Source organism: Nerophis lumbriciformis, linkage group LG33, assembly GCF_033978685.3.
Source record: "Nerophis lumbriciformis linkage group LG33, RoL_Nlum_v2.1, whole genome shotgun sequence".
Lineage (NCBI taxonomy): Eukaryota > Metazoa > Chordata > Actinopteri > Syngnathiformes > Syngnathidae > Nerophis > Nerophis lumbriciformis.
Genome location: NC_084580.2, coordinates 23,965,264 through 23,985,132, shown reverse-complemented (window position 1 = coordinate 23,985,132; position 19,869 = coordinate 23,965,264). Strand labels below are relative to the sequence as shown.

The window sequence follows — 19,869 nt, the reverse complement described above, 5'->3', positions numbered from 1 at the left end:
AATACTTGAATTTCAGTGTTCATTTATTTACACATATACACACACATAACACTCATCTACTCATTGTTGAGTTAAGGGTTGAATTGTCCATCCTTGTTCTATTCTCTGTCACTATGTTTCTAACCATGCTGAACACCCTCTCTGATGATGCATTGCTGTGTGGCACGCACAAAAGTGCTTTCATCAAATGCACTAGATGGCAGTATTGTCCTGTTTAAGAGTGTCACAACATTGCTGTTTACGACAGACGGAACTGCTTTACGGTAGACGTTCTTTATATTGTGAGAAAGCGGACTCAGGTCCGCATGGAGCTGGAGGGGGCGTGGCCTCCAGCTTCGCCTGAATTTCGGGAGATTTTCGGGAGAAAATTTGTCCCGGGAGGTTTTCGGGAGAGGCGCCGAATTTCGGGAGTCTCCCGGAAAATCCGGGAGGGTTGGCAAGTATGTCACCCTTGCTCCTGATGGGTCCTGGTTAGCGCCTTGCATGGCAGCTCCCGCCATCATTGTGTGAATGTGTGTGTGAATGTGTGTGTAAATGTGGAAATAGTGTCAAAGCGCTTTGAGTTCCTTAAAAAGGTAGAAAAGCGCTATACAAGTATAATCCATTTACCATTTAACCATTTTTACCGTACAACAGCCCATAACAGGAACTTAACATCACAAAGAGGCAAGCCCATAAAAATAGGTTACATATATATATATATATATATATATATATATATATATATATATATATATATATATATATATAGGCCCCGCCTCACCTGCCTCTAGTGACCGCACATGGAAAGAAAAAAAATGTAAAAAGAAAAACAATTAATTAAATTGTTAAATGTATCCAGTGATTATACTATAAAGTTATTTTCCATTTAACTTCACCAGTTTTAGATTATTTGTATTCAAAATCGCTGAATTTTCACATTTGCCGTTCAAATACTGAGAAGAGACGGTGCGGTGAACAGCAGCCAGTTGAGGCACGTCACTCAGTGCCTCAACATGGATTGCGCAATGACTCGGCTAACTGCTGGCCTGCTGTGCAGTGAGACCGTATTGCTATATGAATTATATTATACATTTCCATAGTTTAGTTAGCTGAGGTATATAATGTACAGTGTATTTTGTCAACAACTGTATGTGTGTAACGTATTTCTTGTGCTGAGCAATCATAAAACTGCTGCAAAGACGCACTGGCTGAGGCTCGCGTAACCCCGCCTCCTGGTGCCGGTTAAGGCACCTTCGCCGCAGACTGCAACCTCCGACGGGAGCGCCACACCAACCAAAGCCCACACCCAAACCCTCCACGTGCAAGACCGAATCCACCCCAAAAAAGTCACTTAACAAGAAGCCAAAAAGTGCAAAAACAACATTGCTCGCGCCGGAGGAGCCGTGAACGACTGCAGGGACACAACATTATGTACCGTATTTTCCGCACTATAAGGCGCACCTAAAAACCACAATTTTTCTCAAAAGCTGACAGTGCGCCTTATAACCCGGTGCGCTTTATTACGATTCATTTTCATAAAGTTTCGATCTCGCAACTTCGGTAAACAGCCGCCATCTTTTTTCCCGGTAGAACAGGAAGCGCTTCTTCTTCTACGCAAGCAACCGCCAAGGAAAGCACCCGCCCCCATAGAACAGGAAGCGCTTCTTCTTCTACCCGCCCCCGGAAGAAGAAGAAAAAACGCGCGGATATCACCGTACGTTTCATTTCCTGTTTACATCTGTTAAGACCACAAAATGGCTCCTACAAAGCGACAAGGATCCGGTTCATAAAAAGACGCAATCTCTCCATCCGCACACGGATTACTACCGTATTTCACAGCAACTGATATTCCTGTGAACCGCACTGTGGAACGGGAGCACGTACGGTGAATATTCGCACCACAGGGAATGAGAAGTCGTCCTTCACTGTGGTTCTAGCTTGCCATGCTAACTTCCACCCATGGTGATATTCAAAAGGAAGACCTTGCCAAAAGAGACCTTTCCAGCCGGCGTCATCATAAAAGCTAACTCGAAGGGATGGATGGATGAAGAAAAGATGAGCGAGTGGTTAAGGGAAGTTTACGCGAAGAGGCCGGGTGGCTTTTTTCACACAGCTCCGAAGGCGAACACACCTTCACTAAGACGGGCAGACAGCGCCGGACATTGCCAGTGGATCGTAAATGCCTGGGCAGATATTTCGGTCACAACTGTGGTCCGAGCTTTCCGGAAGGCAGGATTCACAGAACTGCTGCACAACAACAGCGACACTGAATCCGATGACTTCGACGAGACGGAGCCGGCCATTTTTGGATCCCACGCTTGCGCAACTTTTCAATTCGGACACCGAAGACGAAGAATTCGAAGGATTTACGAATGAAGAATAACTTCAGAAGGTGAGCGCTATGTTTATTTTGTGTGTTGTGACATTAACGTTCGAGCAACATTATGTTGCTATTTATTGCTCTACACCATTTTGAATTTTACTATGTTTGTGATTGCACATTTGCGTACATTTTGGGACAGAGTTGTTAGAACGCTGGTTTTCAATATATTATTAAAGTTTGACTGAACTATCTGACTGTTTTTTTGACATTTACTTTAGCGCAGCGTTTTTTTGACATTCACTTTAGCGCAGCGTAGGCGCGGCTTATAGTCCGGGGCGGCTTATTGGTGGACAAAATTATGAAATATGTAATTCATAGAAGGTGCGGCTAATAATCCGGTGCGCCTTATAGTGCGGAAAATACGGTAAACCTGCAGACTGCAGCACGGATTTCATATTTCATTCATTCACAACTCCTCCAACACCAACACCACCGTTCCCGCACTTATAAGTAAAGGTAAGACCATAATAATGTTTGTTTTTTATTAAATGTGCTTTTTTGTGTGCTACAGTTTGTATGTGTAAAGTTAAAGTTAAGTTAATGTACCAATGATTGTCACACACACACTAGGTGTGGTGAAATTTGTCCTCTGCATTTGACCCATCCCTTGATAACCCCCTGGGAGGTGAGGGGAGCAGTGGGCAGCAGCGGCGCCGCACCCGGGAATAATTGTTGGTGATTTAACCCCCAATTCCAAGCCTTGATGCTGAGTGCCAAGCAGGGAAGAATGCTGGTATGAGCTTTTAAACATAACCCGTTAACTGCTGCCAATCAAATGGTGAATAAGATACTCTTTAGGGTTCATATGTTTGTAAATCTGACTGTGATGAAGTCAGTGCCTCACCAGCCATCAACCTCACCGCACGTCACTGATATATACATATATATATATATATATATATATATATATATATATATATATATATTTATTTTTATTTTTTTATTTTTTATTTTTTATTTTTTAAATATATATATACATATTTTTCACCACAGGTTGTGCTTCTAACATACTCCTAATATGTTTTTCCTTTTGTTCTTCTTTTCTTTATTATCGATCAGAACTGAAGGACATTTACGGGCATTGACTTCCATCTTATATGGACATTCACACGGACATTGTTAACATCCATATTATCAACCTTCTTGTTTGGTCCTTGTGTGCAAGCTGTTTAATGGCAAATGTTTTTGAAGAAACTGCACATTTTCTGTTTTGCACATTTTACATTGATCAGGATTTATTTTATTTAAGTATGACGTTTCGAGCAAGCGCTCTTTTTCACACTGCTGTGGCGGTGTGTGCGGACCTTTCTTTCTTGTAACTATTCCTTTTTTGATCCAGCACCCATCCCAATTTAGTTTTTGGATTTGTTTTCCCCTCTGTTTTGCACATTTTGAAAAAAAATAAATGTATGGTTGAAGAATACAATTGTCTTGTGATTATGGTATGAATAGGACTTACAGTAAGTGCAACAGTGGAGGTGTAAAGTTCATTTTTCTAAGCATTTTGGCATTTTTAAAGCATTTTCTCAGCATTTTTTTTGGCCCGGACTGAAATAGGGGACACCCAAATTTTATAAGGGACACCAAAAATGTTCCGACCGCCCGCGAGATGTCCCTTATTTCAAAGTCTGGGTGTTGGCAACCCTAATGGTCGCTGGTGCACTTATTGAGTGATAAAAGTATTAAAATATTTGAAGATTTCATTAAGTACGACCTGCAAATAGACGAAAATATTTTTTAAAATTATAAAGGCTTTCGTTCAAAATATTCTAAATATATCATCTTTTTCAGAACTCTTTTCTAACCTTTCTGGGCTTTTGGAGGATGGACACAATATTACAGATTTGAAACTCTGAAATTAGACAATTCTTTACTATTTCTTATTTGTCGTATTTTCTCTGGAACAAAACAAACAAAAAATACTCAAAACTTGAACATTTCCATTCTTCTAAAGGCAGAGGAGTTCATAAAAACAAAAACAAAAAAATCAAAAACAAAACAGAATTGATCAATAATTTTAGGATGTTGTTTTGCAATTGAAGACAACACTTGTTCTTTCTGTGATAGCAGAACAAAATAAACAGTTTATTTTATGAATGTATGCAAAGTAAATCTCTGTGGGATGATGTACAATATCCCAAAATCAATTATTGTGTTTTAGACATTTTGTACGTTTTTCTTTTCTTTTTTAACATCCCCAAAACTTTATCAATTTCAGAAAACAAGTTTGGAATATCACTCCAAACTTGTTTTCTGAAATTGATAATGTTTTGGGGATGTTAAAAAAGAAAAAAAAAAACGTACAAAATGTCTAAAACACAATAATTGATTTTTTTTATTTTATCCACAAATGTAAGTTTGTAAAAACAAAACCATCCTTCCACAAACAATTTAGCCATTTTCTCTCACTTTTATATTGCGTAAAGGTCTGAGTACATACATATAAAACAATCACAACACAATCATCATATTACAAAAGACAGTAATAAAGATAATTAATCAAATGGATTATAAAGACCCAACAAATAATTAATAAAATCACACATTTTAAAATTGTATAAAAGACAACTGTTCAAATGATGTATAAAGTAAATAATAATATGCTTCCTGAAGTGGTCCAGAAGATGTTTCAGATGTGAACCAGTACATATGTATATCATATAAAGCTGCTAATCTATGGGATTATTAATCATTAGAAATAAAAATATGTCACACTTCAATATTTCAAACACCTATAAAAACACTATTATGAATAAGTCTAAAATTGTATGATGAATATATATACACATAAAATATTTATTGTATGTAAAATATGTCTTGTACTGTTTACTCTTACCTTTTCAGTCAAATTGTTCTGTTCAATGTTTAATAAAAGTACACAATGTTGCATATTAATGCATGTACTTGACTGAAAAAAGCACTAATTCAAAATATCTAATCTATAAATGTAGAAGCATATTAAAATATTGTTACACAAACAACAATGTTACACATAGTCACACATTTTAAAAGGAAATTATCTTGTATAAAATATATGTACACTAAATGTAATGTGAATACATCACATGTTTTGGATTTACTGACCTTTTTAGTAAAATTGTTCTTCTTGTAATAGTTTATATCAATATAAAAGTACACAATGTTGCATATTAATGCATGTAATGGACTGGGAAAAAAATGGTGTATAATTATAGAAGCAATATTGTGTTACCCAAACAACAATGTCACACATGTTATATGTGCTGATGTTGTTAGAAAGTCCAAATTAAAGTTTATTTCAAATCCTGCAGTTTCATTTGCTGCTGCTGTTCTCACCAGCACACTTGTGTTTCTTACACTGGTACTTAGTAGAGAATCTTTCACCACACACACTGCAACTCAACACTTTCTCTCCTGTGTGTGTTCTCATGTGTGCTACAAGGTATGATCGTTCACAAAAGCTTTTGTTGCAGATTGAACATGTGAAAGGTTTCTCACCAGTGTGTGTTCTCATGTGTCTTTTCACATTCTGACTTTCCGTAAAACCTTTACCACAGATTGAACAGGAAAATGGTTTTTCACCAGTGTGTGTTTTCTTGTGTACTTTCAAATATTGACTTTCTGTAAAACCTTTACCACAGATTGAACAGGAAAAAGCTTTTTCACCAGTGTGCGATCTTGTATGTCTTTCCAAACAACGACTTGCTGTAAAACTTTTACCACAGATTGAACAAGTAAAAGGTTTTTCACCAGTGTGCGTTCTCATGTGTACTTTTGCAGACTGTCGCCGTACAAAATCTTCACCACAAATTGAACAGGAAAAAGGTTTTTCTCCACTGTGCATTGTCATGTGTTCTTTCAAACTCTGACTGTATGTAAAACCTTTACCACAGGTTGAACAGGAAAAAGGTTTTTCACCAGTGTGTGTTCTCATGTGTACTTTCAAATCTTGACTTTGTGTAAAACCTTTACCACAGAGTGAACAGATGAAAGGTTTTTCTCCGGTGTGTGTTCTCATGTGCACTTTCAAATTGCAACTTGTTACTAAACCTTTACCACATTCTGAGCAAGAAAAAGGTTTTTCTCCAGTGTGTGTTCTCACGTGTCTTTTCAGATAACTAAGGTATTTAAAGGTTTTGTCACAGTGAGAACATTTCAAGCGAGTGTGACATGTCTTATCATCTTTAAAGTCTTCATCATCAGTGTCAGGAGAGTGTGACGTTGTGTCCTCACTATCTGATAGTGGAGCTAAGAGCTTGTCTGCTTGTGATCCTCCACAGTGGTCTCCATCAGCTTCTGTTGTCATGTGTTGAGTTGGAGGCTCCGCCCCTTTCTTCTCCTCACTTTCACCTTTGACCTCATCATCTTCACTCTTCACAGGGACACCAGTCACTGGGAACTCCTCCAGTCCTTCAATATGATCTCCATCCTGACTGATGCTGTGTTCCTCCTCTTCCTCTTTAATGTGGGGTGTCAGTGAGTCTTCCTCTTCCTTTTTACAGGGCAGGGTCTGTGTCAAAGAGGAAAAGGAGACACCAGAGGGTCTGTGGCGCCTGGTCTTCCTCTTTGATGGATCCTCCTTCACCATCCTGAAGCTACACTCCTGTTTTTCAGGCAGAAGTTGTTCTTCACAGACGTCTGCAGGACAAAATATGACAAACATGCTTGAGAAATGTCCAGATTCAGTCAGTAAGTTAACATCAAATAAAAAATACAAGTTCTTATATGAATTGTCCTGAAAACAAACACACTGCTCTTTACAACATTATTCACAGGAAAAGAAGACCACTTTTTACGAGGGATGGGCAATATGGCCTAAAATCTATATTGCAATAAATTCCCTGCTGCCTGAGTGCAGCTGGGATAGGCTCCAGCGCCCCCTGTGATTTTAATGTCAGTTACTGATGTATACATTTAGAGAAAAGATGAGGTTGTTTACAGTGTAAATCTGTATTCTGTATTGTTGTCTCTGCTATGGCGCCATCTTGTGGTCGAGTTTGCTCACTGCGAGTGCTGTGGGTTGAAAGTGTATTTCAGGGGTGCTCACACTTTTTCTGCAGGCGAGCTACTTTTCAATTGATCAAGTCGTGGGGATCTACCTCATTCATATATATAATTTATATTTACCGTATTTTCCGCACTATTAGCCGCACCCAAAAACCACAAATTTACTCAAAAGCTGACAGTGCGGCTTATAACCCGGTGCGCTTTATATATGGATTAATATTAAGATTCATTTTCATAAAGTTTCGGTCTCGCAACTACGGTAAACAGCCGCCATCTTTTTTCCCCGTAGAAGCGGAAGCGCTTCTTCTTCTATGGTATAAGCAACTGCCAAGGTAAGCACCCGCCCCCCGTAGAAGAAGAAGCGCGCGGGTATTTCCTTTGTGTGTTTACATCTGTAAAGACCAGACCACAAAATGGCTCCTACTAAGCGACACGCGTATAACGCAGAATTTAAACTTAAGGCAATAAGTCATGCCGAAGAACACGGAAATAGAGCAGCAGCAAGAGAATATAACATAAATGAATCAATGGTGCGTAGGTGGAGGAAGCAAGAAGATGACCTGCGCCAGGTAAAGAAGACAAAACAGAGTTTCCGAGGGAACAAAGCAAGATGGCAACTGTTGGAGGACAAACTGGAACAGTGGGTTGTTGAGCAGAGAGCAGCAAGCAGAAGTGTCAGCACCATCACTATTCCAATGAAGGCAACAGCGCTAGCAAGCGAACTTCACCTGGATGATTTTAAAGGTGGTGCTTCTTGGTGTTTCCGGTTCATGAAAAGACGCAATCTCTCCATCCGCACACGGACTACTATTTCACAGCAACTGCCTAAAGACTTTCAAGAAAAGCTGGCTACTTTCCGTGCATATTGTAAAAACAAGATAGCTGAAAAAAAGATCCGGCCAGAGAACGTTATCAACATGGACGAGGTTCCACTGACTTTTGATATTCCTGTGAACCGCACTGTGGATACAACGGGAGCACGTACGGTGAATATTCGCACCACAGGGAATGAGAAGTCGTCCTTCACTGTGGTTCTAGCTTGCCATGCTAATGGCCAGAAACTTCCACCCACGGTGATATTCAAAAGGAAGACCTTGCCAAAAGAGACCTTTCCAGCCGGCGTCATCATAAAAGCTAACTCGAAGGGATGGATGGATGAAGAAAAGATGAGCGAGTGGTTAAGGGAAGTTTACGCGAAGAGGCCGGGTGGCTTTTTTCACGCAGCTCCGTCCATGTTGATATACGACTCCATGCGCGCCCACATCACAGATGGTGTCAAAAAACAAGTGAAGCACACAAATACAACACTCGCCGTCATTCCGGGTGGATTAACCAAATAACTCCAACCGCTCGATATTGGTGTCAACAGGGCATTTAAAGCACGACTGCGAACGGCGTGGGAACAATGGATGACCGAAGGCGAACACACCTTCACTAAGACAGGGAGACAGCGCCGGACGACATACGCCAACATCTGCCAGTGGATTGTAAATGCCTGGGCGGATATTTCGGTCTCAACTGTGGTCCGAGCTTTCCGGAAGGCAGGATTCACAGAACTGCTGGACAACAGCGACACTGACTCCGATTACTTCGACGAGACGGAGCCAGCCATTTTGGATCCCATATTCGCCCAACTTTTCAATTCAGACACCGAAGGAGAAGAATTCGAGGGATTTATGAATGAAGAATAACTTCAGAAAGTGAGCGTTATGTTTATTTTGTGTGTTGTGACATTAACGTTCGAGCAACATTATGTTGCTATTGCTCTGCACTATTTTGAATTTTACTATGTTTGTGATTGCACATTTGCATACATTTTGGGAGTGAACAGAGTTGTTAGAACGCTGGTTTTTAATATATTATTAAAGTTTGACTGACCTATCTGACTGTTTTTTTGACATTCCCTGTAGCGCAGTTAGATGCGGCTTATAACACGGGGCGGCTTATGGTGCGGAAAATACGGTACTTATTTATGAAATATATGTTTTTGTTAACAAGTTAAAGGTGTTTAATGATAACGCAAGCATGTTTAACACATATAGTTAATATTGTTAACAACTTAAAGGTGTTTAATGATAATACAAGTATGTTTAATACATATAGTTAATATTGTTAACAAGTTAAAGGTGTTTAAAGATAATGCAAGCATGTTTAACACATATAGTTAATATTGTTAAAAAATTAAAGGTGTTTAATGATGATACAAGCATGTTTAACACATAGTTAATATTGTTAAAAAATGTGTTGCTGACAGTTATTTTAGTACCTGTCATTAAAGACAATGCTGGTGAGGTAGGGACTATGGACAATTATCGACCTATCGCCTGAGCCAGCATGCTATCTAAAGTGCTGGAAAGTGTGATAATATACAGAGTTGGGATCTTATTTGCACCGCAGAAAACCAATTTGGCTTTAAGAGCAAGTACAGCACTGACTTGTGTGTTTATGCTTTACAAGAAGCAGTAGAAAAATACAGAGCGCAGAGCTCTACAATGTTGGTAGGGTTTATTGATGCATCTAAGGCATTTGACAGAGTCAACCATCTCAAACTCTTCACCAATCTGAAGCATAGGGGTGTTCTGGGTATATTCTGGCATATTGGTACGACAGGCAGACGATGCAGGTAAAATGGGGGAGTAGTTTATCCTCTCCCTTTAAGTACGGGGTACGGCAGGGTGGGCTTCTATCACCAGGCCTATTTAGCCTGTCTATGGATGACTTGTCAAGGCAGTGGAGAGAATGCAGAACAGGGTGCATCATGGGGAACACCTTAATCAACCACTTTATGTACGCTGATGATTTGGCCATTATATCTCCCAGTAGTGCAGGGTTCCACCAGCTTCTTAAAGGCCTACTGAAAGCCACTACTACCGACCACGCAGTCTGATAGTTTATATATCAATGATGAAATCTTAACATTGCAACACATGCCAATACTAAAGTGCATTTTTAAATTTCGCGCGAAATATCCTGCTGAAAACGTCTCGGTATGATGACGTCGGCGCGTGACGTCACGGATTGTGGAGGACATTTTAGGACAGCATGGTGGCCAGCTATTAAGTCGTCTGTTTTCATGGCAAAATTCCACAGTATTCTGGACATCTGTGTTGGTGAATCTTTTGCAATTTGTTCAATGAACAATGGAGACAGCAAAGAAGAAAGCTGTAGGTGGGAAGCGGTGTATTGCGGCAGGTGTTGTGCCGGATAACGCACCCCCGCCGTAGAATGCACCCCCTGACTGTTGTGCCGGATAACACAGCCGGTGTTTCATTGTTTACATTCCCGGAAGATGACAGTCAAGCTTTACCATTGGCCTGTGGAGAACTGGGACAACAGAGAGACTTACCAGGAGGACTTTGAGTTGGATACGCAGACGCGGTACCGTGAGTACGCATGCAGCTGCGGCTTCCAAACATTTGATCGCTTGCCCGTACGTGCGTGCCGCTATGTGCATGTCACGTACGTAACTTTGGGGACTTTGGGGAAATATATGTGCTGTATGAACTTTGGGGAGGTGAACGGTACTTTGGGCTGTGGGATTGAGTGTGTTGTGCAGGTGTTTGAGTTGTATTGGCGGGTTATATGGACGGGAGGGGGGAGATGTTTGTTATGCGGGATTCATTTGTGGCATATTAAATATAAGCCTGGTTGTGTTGTGGCTAATAGAGTATATATATGTCTTGTGTTTATTTACTGTTTTAGTCATTCCAGCTGAATATCAGGTCCCACCCGCCTCTCACAGCATCTTCCCTATCTGAATCGCTCCCACTGCCCTCTAGTCCTTCACTCTCACTTTCCTCATCCACAAATCTTTCATCCTCGCTCAAATTAATGGGGAAATTGTCGCTTTCTCGGTCCGAATCGCTCTCGCTGCTGGTGGCCATGATTGTAAACAATGTGCGGATGTGAGGAGCTCCACAACCTGTGACGTCACGCTACTCGTCTGCTACTTCCGGTACAGGCAAGGCTTTGTTATCAGCAACCAAAAGTTGCGAACTTTATCGTCGATGTTCTCTACTAAATCCTTTCAGCAAAAATATGGCAATATCGCGAAATGATCAAGTATGACACATAGAATGGACCTGCTATCCCCGTTTAAATAAGAAAATCGCATTTCAGTAGGCCTTTAACTAACATATGCTCAGACTATGGAGTCAAGTTTGACAAAGAGTTTGGTAATATATGTAGGACCAAGGAGGATCAACATCTTATCATCATCAATGACAAGATGGAGGATGATGCTGACATGCTTAGACTGCTGTATGTCCAAGCCAATATGCTGGTGAGAAAATGTCATTACTGCTCTGATGAAGTGAAGGTGTACTTGTTTAGAGCCACAGCACCCCTCTGGGTGAGGTTCAAGAAAGAGAGCTTGCGCAAACTCCAGGTTGCATATAATGACTGTCTCAGAATCCTGCTCAGAAAGGCCAGGGGTAGTAGTGCCAGCAAGCTTTTTTGTGATTTAGGGATAAACACCTTCCACGCCACCCTGAGAAAACTGATGTTTAAGTTTATATGTAGACTGCAGGGGCCCGAGAATGGTTTTATTATACAGATAACCAATCCTAGGTGTAGTTCTGTTAGGTATCAATTAGGGATGTCCCGATCGGCCGCCGATATTTGCAAAAAAATGCGTATCGGGAAGGCATGGGAAAATGCCGATCCAGATTCAGTTAAAAAAAAAAAACTCCCCTCCGTATTTTCCAACGCACCTATTTAAATAGTACATTCCACTTTTCTGCTGCTCCCTATAATTTCCGTTCCGCATTTTCCAGCACACCTTCAACACATCCACAGGTCTGTGGATTCTAATGCAGTTGCTTTTAGCTGCTGGCATTACACGACAGGCTCTTCTCACTCTTTCCTGTGTCTCCCTCTCACAGACAGCAAGCGCACCTTCTTACACACGTCACATAATGTCACGTCATACGTCACATACTGTCACGTCATACGTCACATACTGTCACGTCATACGTCACATACGTATACGTCCTCCCCGAGCAGAGAGGTAGCAGCATGGCTAACGTTAGCTGTGATGCTAGCGCAGCTGTGTGACCAACGTTCTCTCTAAGGTGCGCGCTTGTGCAATTGCGCACTGTTTAAGCGTCCTCTGCGCATAGCAAATCTATGCCACGCACAAAATCCAATAAAAAAATAAGCGCATAACAATTTTCGACACACGGACACGACAGAGAAAACAGTTTTCGTCATCATTGTTCAAATATTGTGACGTCTGTCGAGACGCTCATCTCCATTCGGTGCCACACGCCCACACCATCAAAATGCTGAGGCAAAAATGTCCACATCAACACCGTATGAAAAAATTAGTGATTTTTTTAGTTGTGATTTCCTTCTCTGCATGAAAGTTTAAAAGTAGCATATATTAATGCAGTATGAAGAAGAATGTTTTAATGTAGACATGCAAGCCTTAAAAGAAAATTTTGAAAATCAAGACTACATTTCCTGCAAATGGATGCATTTCTACCCTATATTTTAACTTTAGATTTATTCTCATATCAAACTCTTTTGGCTGTCTTTTTGACACTTACATCCGGCGCCCCCCTCCACACCCGGGATTATAAATAATGTAAATAATTCAATGTGATTATCTTGTGTGATGACTGTATTATGATGATAGTTTATATCTGATAGTATATATCTGTATCATGAATCAATTTAAGTGGACCCCGACCGACTTAAACAAGTTGAAAAACTTATTGGGGTATTACCATTTAGTGGTCAATTGTACGGAATATGTACTTCACTGTGCAACCTACTAATAAAAGTCTCAATCAATTAATCAAAACACACAGAATCATCATACTGCTGTGATTATATGCATCAAGTGTTCATTCAAGGCTAAGGCAAAATATCGAGATATATATCGTGTATCGCAATATGGCCTTAAAATATCGCAATATTAAAAAAAGGCCATATCGCCCAGCCCTAGTTTCAATGATGCCATTTCTGTTTGTCGTATATCATTTTGTCTATTTTGTGTTTATCCTTGAATAAACAGGTCAGTTTCTTGTTACCAACCATTGTGTATTATTCAAACTCCCCTAATTCAGCTGGCTAGTTGTTATCAAGAGTACTAAAACCCTTTTCAACATGATTCTGACAACTAAGTAGGCTAAATAACTTTAAACTTTAATACATGCTCGGATAGGCCAGTATCGGTATCGGATCGGAAGTGCAAAAACAATATCGGTATCGGATCGGAAGTGCAAAATCCTGGATCGGGACATCCCTAGTACCAATCCTATATATGGAAGCACTGGTATCTGTGCCTCACAATACGAAGGTCCTGGGTTCGGGATCTTTTTTGCCAGTTCTCCCCATGACTGTGTGGGTTCCCTCCGGGTACTCCGGCTTCCTCCCACCTCCAAAGACATGCACCTGGGGATAGGTTGATTGGCAACACTAAATGGGCCATAGTGTGTGAATGTTGTCCGTCTATATGTGTTGGCCCTGTGATGAGGTGGCGACTTGTCCAGAGTGTACCCCGCCTTCCGCCCGAATGCAGCTGAGATAGGCTCCAGCACCCCGCGACACTCCGAATGGATGGATGGATGTGGCCTAGTGGTTAGAGTGTCCGTCCTGAGATCGGTAGGTTGGGAGTTCAAATCCCGGCCGAGTCATACCAAAGACTATAAAAATGTGACCCATTACCTCCCTGCTTGGCACTCAGCATCAAGGGTTGGAATTGGGGGTTAAATCACCAAAATGATTCCCGGGCGCAGCCACCGCTGCTGCCCACTGCTCCCCTCACCTCCCAGGGGGTGATCAAGGGTGATGGGTCAAATGCAGAGAATAATTTCGCCACACCTAGTGTGTGTGTGACAATCATTGGTACTTTAACTTTTTATCTGTGTCTTTTATAGAATGTGTAGAAGCATTTTAAAGTATATTTTTATTGCTGCTTAAATGTATTTATTATATGTTTTTTTTTACTGAATATGCACAAGCATCAACTTAAGTTTATTCTACAAATGGACTGTGTTAGGTAACTCATTTTTACGGGTAGTTAAATTCGACAGAACGACGACAACCACGCGGTTGCAAGTACCAGACGTATATATGTACATCATCCTCACAAGACAACCAAACTTCTTATACACAATATATTTAAGAATAGTGTTAATAATGAAATATAAAGTTAGTAAAGATGTGAGAGTAAGAAGTAAACAAACCTGTTCTGTGTAACACAACTTGATGATGTTTCTTATAATAAACATCCAGTAGTTGATGTTGTGGCTCCTTCTCCTCTTTTGTTGGACAAAGTTCCTCCTCGTACTTTGCTATCGTTCTTTCGCACATTTTCACACAATCACAACACTTTACACTCACATTAGTTCCCTACTTAGCGATGTTTAAATAACTTCCGCGTCTCTTTGTTAGCAGCTAACAAGCTAAGCTAACTAGCCAGCTAGCAAGCTAACTTAAATGAAGCTATCAAACAGGAGAAGTGTCAAAGTGCGCTCAGACTAATGTATCCTGCTACAAACAATTATTAACCGTGTGTACTCTATTAAACAACATATATGTAAGAATACAGAAATATAATGCCCGCGTTTAGGCCTTCTCCGTCAGACGCCATTTTGCTGTATCACCCGATCGGTCCACGCATGCGCGTATTCAACGTCACTTCCGTCAACTTGTTTTGCCACAGTTACTTACCATGGTTCTTTTGTGTCATCTGTATTTCAATAACAATGTCATAATAAACCATTACTTCCAAAACAAACTTTATTAAAAATACGGTATTCTTTATGAAACCTCACAGATCTGTACACAAACCTGAAAGATGTGTCTAGCAGCCTTAAATGGAAAATAAATCGATGCTTTACTATTTTATAATAATTTATTTATTTCAGAATTCTGAAAATTAAAAAATATTTTTTTGTTAGGTTACAGTAAGTGCTTCGTTTAAAAAATATCAACATTTAAAAAATAAATTATAAAAATATATTCCAATTGAAAAAAATATATAAAGACAGTGGAGGAGTTCAAGTACCTCGGAGTCTTGTTCACGAGTGGGGGAAGAGTGGATCGTGAGATCGACAGGCGGATCGGTGCGGCGTCTTCAGTAATGCGGACGCTGTATCGATCCGTTGTGGTGAAGAAGGAGCTGAGCCGGAAGGCAAAGCTCTCGATTTACCGGTCGATCTACGTTCCCATCCTCACCTATGGTCATGAGCTTTGGGTCATGACCGAAAGGACAAGATCACGGGTACAAGCGGCCCAAATGAGTTTCCTCCGCCGAGTGGTGGGTCTCTCCCTTGGAGATAGGGTGAGAAGCTCTGTCATTCGGGGGGAGCTCAAAGTAAAGCCGCTGCTCCTCCACATCGAGAGGAGCCAGATGAGGTAGTTCGGGCATCTAGTCAGGATGCCACCCGAACGCCTCCCTAGGAAGGTGTTTCGGGCACGTCCGACCGGTAGGAGGCCACGGGGAAGACCCAGGACACGCTGGGAAGACTATCTCTCCCGGTTGGCCTGGGAACGCCTCGGGATCCCCCGGGAGGAGCTGGACGAAGTGGCTGGGGAGAGGGAAGTCTGGGCTTCCCTGCTTAAGCTGCTGCCCCCGCGACCCGACCTCGGATAAGCGGAAGAAGATGGATGGATGGATGGATGGATATAAAGACAGAACAATAAGATCATATGGACAGCCATAAGTGTTTACATTGTGCTTTATATTTATTATTTTACTTATTTTTTGCCTGGTTTTGTATTTGTTTTGTATCATCCCGTGAGGTGTATATTACTTTAGTTTTTTATGTTCGGTTTGTACATATTGAAGTTTTGCACTTGTTGTGTTTTTTTGTGTGTTCTTTTGTTTGTTTTCGTTATATTTGGATGTAATTGTTGGTTTATATGATATCATTAAGTAAGACGACGTATTATGTTGAAGGGGGCAGGAAAATATAAGATTTTTCTTGATATCCTGCTCCTTCTCAGGCATTGGTGTGTAAATGTATAATTTAATAATTGTGGTATAATTGTCTATCGATCAAATATGCACATCAATGAAGGAGATAAATACAAATTGAATGAATGAATGAATGAATGAATGAATGAATGAATTATGCGATTGGAGTTAGTGGCGCCCCCGTGCGTCATTCATTACAATGACAGAAGCGTGAAAGTGGTTGAAATTGTGGCGATACACCTTGTTCATTTTCATATTCTTGTTCCCTTTTACTCCGAGGTAAGATATTATTTTTATCAGTGACGTGCGGTGAGGTTGATGGCTGGTGAGGCACTGACTTCATCACAGTCAGATTTACAAACATATGAACCCTAAAGAGTATCTTATTCACCATTTGATTGGCAGCAGTTAACGGGTTATGTTTAAAAGCTCATACCAGCATTCTTCCCTGCTTGGCACTCAGCATCAAGGCTTGGAATTGGGGGTTAAATCACCAAAAATGATTCCCAGGCGCGGCGCCGCTGCTGCCCACTGCTCCCCTCACATCCCAGGGGGTGAACAAGGGGATGGGTCAAATGCAGAGGACAAATTTCATTACACCTAGTGTGTGTGTGACAGTCATTGGTACTTTAACTTAACTTTAACTTTACACATACAAACTGTAGCACACAAAAAAGCACATTTAATAAAAAAAACGTTATTATGGTCTTACCTTTACTTAGAAATTAAGTCCATGTGCCGCAACTAAAGCCCTCACTTCAACTTTCCACGTGCAAGATTGAATCTATTTAAAAAAGTGTAACCGAGGGTTTATAAATGTGGCCTATACTGTATGAAACTACAAAATAACAAACACGGAGGCTCCAGTTTACACGAGGACCACTTTATTTACCTTCTTTCAAAAACCTCCGCAACGTGACATCACTTCCGCTCTTAGCGCCTTCAAAATAAGAGCTCAAGGCATATACTGTATAACAGCGCATAACAGGAACTTAACATCACAAAGAGGAAAGCCCATGAAAATAGGTTACAAAAGTTATTTTATAAGAAGCCAAAAAGTGCAAAAACAATAATGTTCGTGTTGGAGGAGTTGTGAATTAGATACACCTGCAGTCTGCAGGTGTACCTAATGTTGTGTCCCCGCAGTCATTCACAACTCCTCCAACACCAACATTATTGTTTTTGCACTTTTTGGCTTCTTATGAAATAATTTGTTTAAATAGATTCAATCTTGCACGTTGAAAGTTTAAGTGTGGGCTTTAGTTGATATAACAATTCTACGGCGGGGGTGCAGGAGGCGAGCCTCAGCCAGTGCGTCTTTTGCAGCCGTTTTATGATCGCTCAGCACAAGAAATACTTTACACACATACAGTTGTTGACAAAATACACTGTACATTATATACCTCAGCTAACTAAACTATGGAAATGTATAGTATAGTTCATATAGCAATACGGTCTCACTGCACAGCAGGCCAGCAGTTAGCCGAGTCATTGCGCAATCCATGTTGAGGCACTGAGTGACGTGCCTCAACTGGCTGCTGATCACCGCACCGTCTCTTCTCAGTATTTGAACGGCAAATGTGAAAATTCAGCGATTTTGAATAAAAATAATCTAAAACTGGTGAAGTTAAATGGAAAATAACGTTATAGTATAATCACTGGATACATATAACAATTTAATTATTATTATTTTTTTTTTAACGTTTTTTTTCTTTCCATGATGGCAGGTGAGGCCCCGCCTCACCTGCCTCTAGTGACTGCACGTCACTGATTTTTATACATACATTACTAAAACATAAACATTTTTCATTAACGCTTGTGTGGTGTTCGGGTCTGTGGGACACGTTTTCGATTTTTATCAAAAGAAAAAATTATACAATTAATTAATTTTTCAAACTGAGACTCACTGGCTTTGGCTCATTTTCTGTGAAGAACATATATCAGAATACATATTTAATGAACACACACCATACACCCCCCCTACACATTTATATTACATATAAGATGTCTGGGTCTGTGTACTACACACACACACACACACACACACACACACACACACACACACACACACACACACACACACACACACACACACACACACACACACACACACACACACACACAGCAGGCCTTGACAGGAGGAGGACAGAGTGTAGTTACACAGAACATCAGAGGGTCAAATGTGCGAGAAAATGAGAGCAGACAGTGTTGACAAACAATGTTGCAACCTTGTGTGGGAACCGCAGGTGCAGAAACACAAAAGAAGAATCCCTGTGGGATGCAGAAACTGGCAGAGAAATTTCCATGCAACGTTCATATTGTTGTTACTCAGCCAGCGTTTGTGGGTCTTAGACTTAGACTTAGACTTACTTTTTATTGTCATTCAAATTTAAACTTTACAGTACAGATGAGAACAGAATTGTGTTGCATTAGCTCATGGTAGTGCAGGATAAAAAAAGCAATAAGGTGCAGATATAAATAAATAGATTACTGTACAGATAAATATATTGCACTTTTGCATATGCGTCCACGTTTATGGATGTATGTTATATTGTCTTTATATTCCAGCCAGTTAATCCATTTTTGGGGGGAATTGAGGGGATTATTATGATGCGTTCAAGAGTCTTACGGCCTGAGGGAAGGAGCTGTTACAGAACCTGGAGGTTCTGCTACGGAGGCTGCGGAACCTCTTTCTAGAGTCCAGCAGTGCAAACAGTCCTTGGTGGGGGTGGGAGGAGTCTCTGCACATTTTCTGAGCCCTGGTCAGGCAGCGGCTTTTTGCGATCTCCTGGATAGGAGGAAGAGGAGTTCTGATGATCTTTTCCGCCGGAGAGACTTCCAGTCTGAGGCACTGCAGGCTCCAGTCCAGACAGAGATGCTGTTGGTCAGCAGGCTCTCTATAGTGCCTCTGTAGAATGTGCTGAGAATGGGGTAGAGGGAGCTGTGCTCTTTTCATCCCACGCAAAAAGTGCATGCGCTGCTGAGCTCATTTTACAAGAGCTCCGGTGTGTAGGGACCAGGTCATATTGTCAGTTATCTGCACCCCCAGGAACTTGGTGCTGCTTACCATCTCCACTGCTGTGCCGTTGATGAAGAGTGGAGCGTGGCTGGACTGGTGCTTCCTGAAGTCGACGATAATCTCCTTGGTCTTGTCAACGTTCAGGACCAGGTTGTTGGTTTTGCACCAGTCAACCAGATGTTTCACCTCCTCCCTGTAGTCCATGTCGTTGTTGTCACGGATGAGGCCCACTACTGTTGTGTCGTCCGCAGACTTCACAATGTGGTTAGTAGTGGACCTGGGGCAGCAGTCATGGGTCATCAACGTGAACAGCAGTGGACTCAGGACGCAGCCCTGGGGGGAGCCGGTGCTCAGGGAGATGGCACTGGAGGTGTTGTTGCCCACTCTCACAGATTGGGGTCTGTCTGTGAGGAAGTCAAGCAGCCAGTTGCATAGGGGGGTACTGAATCCAAGGGGGGCCAGTTTGCTCACCAAGTGCTGCGGGATGATGGTGTTGAATGCCGAGCTGAAGTCCAGAAACAACATCCGCACGTGTGTGTCCTTTCCTTCCAGATGTTCTAAGCTCAGGTG

General features: G+C 41.2%; 3 protein-coding genes across 6 annotated transcripts in view; 1 reads left to right on the top strand and 2 right to left on the bottom strand.

The window, feature by feature from the left end:
- Nucleotides 1-19,869, bottom strand: part of LOC133575696 (uncharacterized) — a 459,465-nt gene that overhangs the window by 13,159 nt on the left and 426,437 nt on the right. The gene's annotated exons all lie outside the window — the stretch shown is intronic.
- LOC133575736 (major histocompatibility complex class I-related gene protein-like) overlaps nucleotides 1-19,869 on the top strand; it is a 222,947-nt gene that overhangs the window by 62,593 nt on the left and 140,485 nt on the right. The window lies entirely within an intron of this gene.
- LOC140676607 (uncharacterized) lies at nucleotides 4,756-14,974 on the bottom strand. The gene is made up of 2 exons (XM_061928460.1): nucleotides 14,545-14,974; nucleotides 4,756-6,982 (listed from the first exon to the last, which is right to left on the bottom strand). Exons 1-2 carry the CDS (start codon nucleotides 14,669-14,671, stop codon nucleotides 5,658-5,660), a joined length of 1,452 nt encoding a protein of 483 aa, XP_061784444.1. The 5' UTR covers nucleotides 14,672-14,974; the 3' UTR covers nucleotides 4,756-5,657.

Excerpts from the sequence above, each read along its gene's own strand:
- LOC140676607 (XM_061928460.1), bottom strand. The coding sequence starts at position 14,671 with ATGTGCGAAAGAACGATAGCAAAGTACGAGGAGGAACTTTGTCCAACA. Across the intron at positions 6,983-14,544 it reads AGTTGTGTTACACAGAACAG|ACGTCTGTGAAGAACAACTT; the intron begins GTTTGTTTACTT and ends TTTGTCCTGCAG.